This window comes from Macrosteles quadrilineatus, unplaced genomic scaffold (assembly GCF_028750875.1).
Source record: "Macrosteles quadrilineatus isolate MER2022 unplaced genomic scaffold, UCM_ALF_1.0 Scaffold_6__1_contigs__length_79288215, whole genome shotgun sequence".
Classification (NCBI taxonomy): Eukaryota; Metazoa; Arthropoda; class Insecta; order Hemiptera; family Cicadellidae; genus Macrosteles; species Macrosteles quadrilineatus.
Window position 1 is genome coordinate 65,671,885 of NW_026542599.1, and position 11,292 is coordinate 65,683,176.

The window sequence follows — 11,292 nt, forward strand, 5'->3', positions numbered from 1 at the left end:
ATATGTGCATGTTTAAAAAATCTGATTTTTTTACTTGTATGACTTTGTTAAAAGTAACAGTGGCCATACTTTTCAGGCAAACAACAATTTAATGAGTTTTCTGGTGATGATTGAATCATCCTCACTGACGCGAACCTTTACGAATTATCTTCTCAGGGGACAAGACAAACAATAAAAATATTATGGTAAATATATATTAACAAACCATTTAAAACATATACCTTGCTTTTTGATGGCTCGAAACTGGACCCCGCTGTTCCTGATCATTGGGCTTTTAATAAATAATTCTGGCTAAAAACACCTGGTTAGTGGAAAAGCTACACAGATCTTCTCACTTCATTCTACACTCATCCTACAGTCATTAGGGTATGCACCTAGTTGGCGTCCCCATCTCAACTGATAGTAAATATTAAAACAAAACAAAAAATAATAACTTACTACAAATCTATACCATCAATACGATCTGTTAATGCTAGTATAATTCTTTTCGGAGTGTGTCACTTTACATTTTAACACATCAATTATTTTGTATGATTAATAATATTTCAAAGATCAATTATATTCACTTAAGCTTTTGTTGGATGTTTAATATATTCCTCTAAGTTGTAATACAATGTGTTTAAATATATAAAGACTGACAGTAAAAATGTAGTGGTAAGCCAAAATGAAAAACGACAGTGATAAAAGTGTCAGAGAAATTGCCCTTATTCAAGCAAATCGTCGTACGAGATGAAATAATTCCGGGGTTAAACTATGGCCTTTTTTGTCGATTGTGGAAATCATTGTTTATGTAGTGAACATGAAAAAAGAGAATTTTTACTCATAAAGCTGTTTAATTTTGATTTACAAAATAAACCTACTGTTTGAAATCTCAGTTACCAGTAATTCTAATAAATTATTATTATTTATACAAATATTGATCATTGGAATTTTTTACTATCGTACTACATGTGGGTTTTACTACTATAAACATTTGTTTTTTTCCGGCATCGTATAGTTTTTAGTGGTAAGTGGTTCCTTATAAGGTTCTGTATTCATTGTTATAAGTTAGAATAGTTGTTTGCGCCATTGGTATTTGCAGATATCTCTCCATCACAAATAGTAACTCCATAACTAACAAATAACTATGACATGATTATTATATTATTCTACATAAAAAATGTACTATTTTATCCAGTATAGCTTTATTTTAAGGAAAATTAGTTCCGACCGGAAATAGCAAAAAGTCATGAATAATCCCCATTATCAACCCCATATTGGCAGTGCCTCCCCTCACCACAAAAGTCCCGGGGGAATTACATGACGAGTGGATTACAAAGGGGAAGTAACAGTAATGAGATTTATCAACTTTAAAGACGAGTTGTGCATTTACAGTGGTGAATTTAGACTTGGTACAGAGCATAGTAATGTGAGAATTTTCAATACTTGTATATTGGTAATTGCTAAGAAACATTTTACTTCAAAGGAATTGTAAAAAGAATTGCAATACATAACAAAAAAACTAACTAACTTTTAAGGTAGCTCTACATATTATAAAAAGTTTTCCTTTCAGGATCGTTGCAACTTCAGTCTATTTATTTGTTAGTGTTTCACATATTTTCACAATTACATTGTTATTTTGTGCATTTCAAATGTTTTCCACATATCTACTTTTAAAAAGTATAACCTAAATATTAATGACATAGTAGCTTAATTGAAGTGTCTTGGATGTTAAGCCTGATACAACTAGCTTAAACTTGGCACCCTCACTATCTTCTCAGCACAGTTACCTCTAACTTCTTTAATATAGTCAGTAACTTTAAGAAATGTCTCTGTATTAAGATTGAATAAGTCAACACTCTTCAGTTTTTTATTTTGTCCAAGTAACATTTAATAATTAAGGGACTTTTAAATTAACACCCGAATTCCTAGTACCATTGGAAAATTTTACTATTTGTCATGATGATTGCAGTGTCCAATTGAAATCAATCACCTATAAAATCAATCTACCTATACCTATACCTATAAAATCCATACATTTGCAATGTATATATATCACTGAATATGTTAAAGTGTTATCAGACGTATGTTTTTACTTTCCATAATTGTAATAACATCCACAGTGCCGATCAAGAAGTAGCTTACAATAATGATTAAATAAACTTAAAATATATTACATTCCAAAATAATTAAACTGTATTTAAGCTAACTTGAATACCTAACTCTCAAATACAAGTGCAGTGTTAGAAGGGCTTCTGTATGAATTATGCATAAACAAACGACTACAACTACACGGTGCATTTCCTAATGGCTTAATATTACTCTGGTACTTGTGCTGTAGCATTCAAACATGATATTAACTCAATTCATTGCTTACACTCTTAACACAGGCCAAGCAAAGTGGATTTTCAATTTGCAATATTGATTATTGCATTTTAAATACATGTAGAAAACTCCTATGTAGTTGTGATGGATTAGGAATACATTATTTTTGGGATTTCTTTAGTAGGCTTAATCCAGAGAAAAACGAATAATTTGATAAATTTTGAATTGTAACTAGCAAAGTATATGATCAAATTTTAAATGTTTTTTGTAGGTAATACATTCAATATTTGGTCCCTAAACAGTTAAAGGCAAATCATTAAATAATTAGTGTTTCATAATTACATGTTGTCAGGTATTTGGTTGTGAGCTCTTGCATCAACCATATTCACAACTATACTGTAGTTGGCAATACGTTATACAATAGTATGTTCAATAATATTATTTAGTACTCAGGACAAAGTAATCGATTATCATAGAAGTGGTGTTTCTGAAATAAATCAAATACTACCATATTGTACTACAGTAAAAAATTGAAGGGGGCGAGTCTGTAGTAGCCACCCTGGACATATTAAATAGCCATACTACATTGTCTGGCCAGTCGACAAATTCTACACGTATTGATTAAAAAAATTATAATATTGGACTACATAGAGAATACATCGTTTTAAAACTACCTAAAGAAACTGTTGATTTTGTTTTGCAATTTTGTATAAAGCCAAAATATATATATATTCAAATTGGTCACCGGACTTAAGTAAACATCTAACGAACATTTGTATCAAGTATTTAGATTTATTAATAATAGCCTAATTGGATTTGAATGTTAACGTTGCGAATTTACCATTGTATGACTTACTTTAGACAGGTGAATTAATTATCAGATGGAACGGAAGCTGGCACCAGCATCTATAATGGGCTTTTTCCTTTGACTTCCTTGAAAACCTGAATACAGTCTACAACAAATATTTACAATATTAATTGAGCTATTGTTGCTCAATTTTTTATAATAATTACTGAATATATGAATTTGTTAATGACACCAAAATTAATACTTTACTATCAATTTTCTACAGGAATAGTACGAAGGACGGGTACTCTGCTAGTGTAGATATACTTGTTACGAAAAATCTTGTTATGAGTAAACATTTACCGATATCCATACTTTATGTGCCTGGAATAATTATAATTTGAACACGTTTATTAATAAACATCAAATTTCTATTGGTTTTACAATTGTGGATAGCTATAACATTAATTTACGCTAAAATGGCCTCATGTTTTACAATATTTTGTGGAAATTATGTGCATGTTTAAAAAATCAAATTGTTTTACTTGTATGACTTTGTTAAAAGTAACAGTGGCCATACTTTTCAGGCAAACAACAATTTAATTAGTTTTCTGGTGATGATTGAATCATCCTCACTGACGCGAACCTTTATGAATTATCTTCTCAGGGGACAAGACAAACAATAAAAATATTATGGTAAATATATATTAACAAACCATTTAAAACATATACCTTGCTTTTTGATGGCTCGAAACTGGACCCCGCTGTTCCTGATCATTGGGCTTTTAATAAATAATCCTGGCTAAAAACAGCTGGTTAGTGGAAAAGCTACACAGATCTTTTCACTTGGCGTCCCCATCTCAACTGATAATAAATATTAAAACAAAACAAAAAATAATAACTTACTACAAATCTATACCATCAATACGATCTGTTAATGCTAGTATAATTCTTTTCGGAGTGTGTCACTTTACATTTTAACACATCAATTATTTTGTATGATTAATAATATTTCAAAGATCAATTATATTCACTTAAGCTTTTGTTGGATGTTTAATATATTCCTCTAAGTTGTAATACAATGTGTTTAAATATATATAAAGACTGACAGTAAAAATGTAGTGGTAAGCCAAAATGAAAAACGACAGTGATAAAAGTGTCAGAGAAATTGCCCTTATTCAAGCAAATCGTCGTACGAGATGAAATAATTCCGGGGTTAAACTATGGCCTTTTTTGTCGATTGTGGAAATTGTTTATGTAGTGAACATGAAAAATGAGAATTTTTACTCATAAAGTTGTTTAATTTCGATTTACAAAATAAACCTACCGTTTGAAATCTCAGTGACAGCTAATCCTTTTATTTAATTTAATTGTTTTTTAATATAAAGTTTCAAACATGGAATGAACACGGTTATGTTATCTACACTAAGTATGTTATCGTCGTATATTATATACACCACGCTTTGTACATTCACGATTATCTCATTCACAAGTAATTTTATGATACAATAGTTCTTTAGTGAAACGTATTAATTAACTGTTGTCTACTATTAAACAAATCTATATTAAATCGCATTTCACACAGTCGAATTACTTACATCAGTGTCATATTAAAACACAAATACTTGATAATGAATCAAATATAACGAATGTTGAATTAAACCTTGGTAGATTATATAAGGTAAAAAGTCAAATTTAGTCTGACGAAAATACTTTCTAACATAAAACTTCCTTTTTACCTTTTTCAGTTTGTAAAGCTACGCCACCAAAAACCTGTTTTATATTTTTTGGGTTTAATGAAAGAGCATAAACTGCTTGAATGGTGGTAAATATACCCGTTATTTATTTTACTTTGGTCAATCCATCAAACTGTCATGGCCTGATAGTGAAGGCTGTTACTGCAGTAGATGCCGTGTTGTGGGAGGAAGTAATTCACCTTGATTTTGTGAATATAATACATAAAAATGCTAGTTATTTTGTTGCTCTACTTGTGATTGTCCTCCCATTATCTTTAAGGGTGTTTGGGAAAAAAATTGATGTCTTATTTTTTGTTATCGTTCAATTGTATACATCGGGTCATTAGAATACAATGATAAACGTATTATTTTAATGTTAAAGATGATAATAATTACGTGATGTTAAGGTATTCTACAGACCCAATGTTAGTGTACAAACTCTCAACGAGTAGTGCTCCGACAGTGCAATGCATCAAAGGTACGAATTCACAGCCCAAACGTGAATAATTTTCAATATAATTTTCAATAGTTAGTGATTACTGATTATAATCTTATTTTTCCACACCTGAATGCAAATTTTTGTGAGAATCGCATTACCCATTCTCCCTGTGAATTGGTGCCAAAGATGACAAATTTATTACTTTCAAGCTCTATATCTCGCTTAATATTCAAAATAAAACAATCTTATATATTTGTATCTCTAATTTTTAGTACAACAAAACAAAACAAAAATCAGACAGGTAAATTTTCGACCAAACACCCTTAAGAGTTACAGAAATAGAATTGATAAAAGAATCAAACCATTCTAGTGGGTAGCAACAGTGACCAATCAAATCCCAGAGGATCCAGTTTTGTTTTGCAGTATTTGAGATAAGGTTCAGTTTAGTGTAAGCCTGTTTGTTTGTAGTTTAAAATAATTTCGAAGGATTTCTTTATATATTTTAAACGTTATATTAGTAATATGAGTGTTGACGTACGTTGGTTGCATCTTGTTAAGCTTTACTTTTTATATTTTTATTATATACATTTTAAAAGATGTATACTCTGTCTTATTCATTTAATTATTAATCACCATCTCTATTGACCGGTATAAAAAAGGAACGGAATGGAGCATTAACGTAATGATTTATTTTAACGCTCTAAAATTGCAAATAATATGGCATTTAAGTGATTTAGGTTTCAATGAGATTACAAAGTAATTAATCGAAGATCGCAGTAGAATGATTAGCAATCCGACTTTTTAATAGCTTTTTTTAATAATTTTACTAATTATAAAATTACTCGGGCAAACCCAAATGAAATAACTGTGTTGAATTTTTTTAGTATAAACGGGTCAAGTCTTTTGCTACACATTTAATGTGATCATGATCGCCTAATCTAATCTCAATTATATGAAAGTTTAAACGTTACTGTTTTACGTTATTTATATTAATTTTAATAATTTTTACTGCCTCTATTGTTCTACAACGTGCATTATTATTGGGAAGAAAAATATGTTTAGCTATTAATTAAAGAGAAAAATATCAACGTAATAAATCCAAGAAACCGATGAGCAACTTTTTCCAAAATAATAAAGTGAGAGACAGATATCAACATTTGACTGGGTGACATGATGTTGCGGGTTCATTTCACGTTCATTGGCTTCAGTAAAAAGATTCATCAATCACTTTTCTTGATCACATTTTCATCGACAGAGCACAGGTTCCAGGAAACAACACTGTTCAGTTGAAATACATCAATACAACCTTTTACAGGTCATCAAAATGATATAACAGTTCGATCCATTTTTAACTGTATTATTTTATAGCGGTTATCCTACTTAGCTAAAGAAAAATTTGCTTTTTGAGTTTACAGGCAAATGCATCTTTACGTAAACGTTTCAATGATACATTTCCTACAGTCACCGGACAAAGTGGGCTTCCTTGCACTGATTATAGCACGCAAAGTAGCTAATTGCTGCATTTACCTACTTTTGTCATGCTCATTTTATTTTGCCGCAATAATTTTAATGTACGTACTGTGGATGCACGTACTGTGGATGCACGTACTGTGGATGCACGTACTGTGGATGCACGTACTGTGGATGCACGTACTGTGGATGCACGTACTGTGGATGCACGTACTGTGGATGTACGTACTGTGGATGCACGTACTGTGGATGTACGTACTGTGGATGCACGTACTGTGGATGCACGTACTGTGGATGCACGTACTGTGGATGTACGTACTGTGGATGCACGTACTGTGGATGTACGTACTGTGGATGCACGTACTGTAAATGTACGTACTGTGGATGCACGTACTGTGGATGTACGTACTGAGGATGTACGTACTGTGGATGCACGTACTGTGGATGCACTCGGTGCAATTGCACATGCACCAGCATCACACTAACATATACATGTACATCTACAATCAGCTGTTACCTCAAGCCTACCTAGAGGACTTGGCTCATTACAATTGCAAATGCACGCAAAGCCTTGCAACTGAATTACTCTATCCAGGCCTAACTAATGTCCCAACCAATCACTCTGATAGAATACAAATAGAATTGGTATAGAATTTATTTTCTGGTGTAACATGGATTAATATTTTAGTACGGATATTTTTAAGCACGCGTAAAAATATTGAAAATTTTGCTTAGTTTTTGTAAACTGTATTTTTTCAGAAAAGTTTAGTGGTTTTTGTGATGTCTTAACAAAAAACAACGAAGTAATTGCTAATTTCACTCCCCTATAAAACCGCAACATTGTGTTAATGTGTCAACATAGTTGTGGTTATTATTTTATCTGTTACACTTCACTGCCTGATCATAAGTTCATACACTATATAAAAGTCAATTATTTTATAATAATTGGATAATGATTTATTATAATAATGATAATGTGCTGGAAACTATTACAGTTGTAAATTAGATAAATTTTTTTCGAAGCTTTATAGTTATTCGTTGATACCTACCTTTCCATATAACCTTACCTAACTAAAATTAAATATTTTTATGGCATATGTTATTCAATTGCGTTGGAAGTTTTGGTGCAATATTCTTTTGTAGAGCAAAAGTCTTTTGTTCAAATTGTAAGTTGAATTCTGAAAACAGCGTTTCGTAAATTAAGCCGTTGTGCACGTTTCTGTGGAGTGTGTGATCAGTATGTACATATCGATCAGATGGTTTATCAGGAAAACTCTCATTTTACATTCCCCTAATTTTGCGATAAACTTTTATATTACGATTTTCAGAACAATTAAACAATCGAAATGTAACCTATTAATTAATAAGAACTACTAGCATAAATGTTTTAATAGATTATTTCAAAATTCTTCTTGCAAACTGTAAGTAAAATAGTTTGTACCAATTAGGCAAACGGATTTATCATTCATAGTTCAAGTAATAAATTAATTTACAAGATACCAAATTTATTCTTATCATATCTCTTTGATTAATGATTAGGGTTTTATATTAGTGTCAAAAATACTATAACATGAAAAGGGAATTTACAATATTAATATAGTTTCTTCCATGACACATTCCATACTAAAGTATATACTTTATTGGGACGCCAAAAATGTCGTATATTGTTTAATATTAAAAACAACAGTATATTAGATGTCTGCTGCTATATTTCATCTTACCGTTGAAATTACAGTCAAACTCTCAATTTATTAAATATCCAAGTTTATTTGTTTTTTTTTTACCCATACAGAAAATACTCACATTTTCCCTAACTTATTCTCCTAGAATTATGTAAGAATTAATCAGGGGCACCTAACGTAGATGTTTTTTTTTTGTCCTAGGACGCTAGGCGCGTGCCCGGAATTGTTTTTTCACATTACTTTAGGCTAGTCCTAGGGGTTGCGGTATTATCACATGGATAAAATCCATTGGTGATTTGGCAGGATATGAACTCGGGACCTCTGGAACCGAAGTCTTGTACTCTCACTACTAGACCACCTCGCTCCCCCACCTAACGTAATAGTACTGTTGCCAAATACAAAATATTTTCTAACTAAACATTCCATTAAAGAATATTTTACTTTTATGTTAGATACAGTTCTATAATTGTAGAATAAACGCTTCTTGAAACTTTATACATGATGAACACCGTTTAACAAAAATTTAGGGGGAAAAATTAAAATTAAATTCCATCAACACTTGATTCCATTAACGGTTAAAATAAGTTTTAACATCCGGAACAAAGTCTATATAAATCATAGAGTAAATAAAACAGATGTTTGAGCTGTCTATATTATATCACATTAAATATTTTAACCTTAGATATTTAAATTAATGAAATTTATGTATTTTGATAATGTAATTATGTATTATCTTTAACATGGTTGGTGACACTGATCCCCACTGAGGGAAATGCCATACATTTATGAAAAGTATTTACTAAGGTTTCCTTGGCTTAATTGACAAATATAGAAATTTATTGCAAACCGAAACGAAGACTTGGATCTCGTAAAGGAATTGCCACTGCTGAGAGATGTGTGAAAGAATTGACTTCTATAAGACGGATTTTTTTAGTGCATTGACGTTTTATATTCAAACCACTTAGTTTGGAGCCTCTATTCTTTCTGTACGTGTTTTTTTTTATCTGTTTGGATACTGATATTTTTGTAGCGTAAAAAACTTGCATGAATAGTGATTTTGTCGTCATAAGATTTATCAGAGGTGTGTTACCAACGAATTGGTTTACTTTTAAATTCATTATAATGATACTGTCCCTATAGCCTGTACGAGAATGGAATCGAAATTTACTCGAATCTTTAAGTTTATGATCTAACATCGTGCAGTTAAATATTTTTTATAAAATTAAAATAATCCCTTATGTCATACAATTAACTAGTAGTCCTATATATATGAAGGAAATGTCTATTTAATGGAGACAGAAGTCTAAAAAAGAAGTGTGGTCGGAGGACAAACGTCCGGTGTTTTGTTGTGTTCGCTTTAGTTTGAGTCAACATTTCCTCTCGTTCAAAGATGGACACTCTCTTTAAGTACATACAGGGTGTCCCGGTACTCTCTACCACTATTTTGGAGCATTGTTCCTGGGTAAGAGAATATATAAATATTATATATAAAATGTCCGGAAGTCCTTAGTTACTCACACAGCCGCTATTTTGTTTTATTAACTCATTATTTTTTTTCTTAAAAGTGGTTTAATATACGAAATTGAAACTTATGGCCGCTGAGGTTAGTTGCAGTGCATGCCCGAGGCATACGGTTACGTGTCACTAAAGCTGCCATATCTCAGTTAATATTCGTCCAATCTTAAAAACATCAGGCCTTAATCGATGTCTAATTAAATTTCATTAATATGTTAACCTTAAAATATTTTTTGTAGAATCAAAGATTTTTGAGTTTTTTTTAAATAAATTGTAAATCACCGCCTTTTTGTTGTGAATTTAGAATTTTTTGGTTTTGTCTAGTTGTCATACACATTTGTGCACAGTTTCGAATTTCGTACGTTTAACCACTTTTTTGAAAAAAATTAACAAGTGAAAAATTAGAATGGCGGCTGTGTGAGTAACTTAGGACTTCCGGAAAATGTTAATATAATATTTAGACATGTTTTTTACCCAATGCCTTAAAACATTGATAGAGAGTTCAATTTAGTTTAAACTAAATTTATTGCAAGCATATAACCAAAATGTAATAAAATTTATGTTTTCGTACTTTTTTATTTACAACCTTTTCAGCTTTATAATTATTCAGCAAAGAGTTTTTGTTTGGTTTTTTTATCATGAAATATCCATATAAAAGGGTTTTGAGCTCTATTAAGCTGAATGACACGTCGTCTACATAAAGGGGCATAAAATAAGTAAATTACCTTAGGCCATTGCTTTGTCTAGTAAAAATGACTTACCGTATGAGCTATAAGTGATTATAATTAAACTTGTTTGTTGGACCTCTACAAATAGAAACTAATCCTATGTTTCTTTGTTACGACATAAACACAAAGTTTTTTGTATTTTAGTTACAAGAAGTATATTTACTACCATATAATGTTTATGAATATTGAGAATATTAACAGGAAAATTAAAATCAAATTTAGAGTAGTTAACCATATTTAGAAATTGAAGCTGTTTAAGATTCGTTTGGACTATATATTAATAAATATTAGACTAGTATAGTTATCTTTTATTGCTATTTTTCTCCATTTTAATAAAAGATATAATTAGAATATTGTGTAATATTTAAAACTGTATATGTACGTTCTTCTTGTCATGTAGTATATCACAAAAGGGTATTTGTATTCGTTGTAAAAACAATTACGTAGGCGTAAAAAATAGGTTAGTTTTTTTTATTTTTGTTCATCCTCAGGGTTTTTTTCCATAAATTGCAAAGGATGTAAAAAAGCAATTAGGATAAAACCTTTATTGAGTTTTGTAAACATATATTTGCTCTGATTGTCTTTGTATTGAAAATCTTTTTAGCCAAAAACAAATTTTTCATTTAATCTA

The 11,292-nt window shown here is 30.7% G+C and overlaps 1 protein-coding gene across 1 annotated transcript; it reads right to left on the reverse strand.

Moving 5' to 3' along the window:
* Positions 1 to 6,832: 6,832 nt before the first annotated feature.
* LOC128997586 (polyadenylate-binding protein 1-B-like) lies at positions 6,833 to 7,213 on the reverse strand. The gene has a single exon (XM_054423225.1). The coding sequence runs from the start codon at positions 7,211 to 7,213 to the stop codon at positions 6,833 to 6,835; it is 381 nt and encodes a 126-aa protein (XP_054279200.1).
* Positions 7,214 to 11,292: the final 4,079 nt, after the last annotated feature.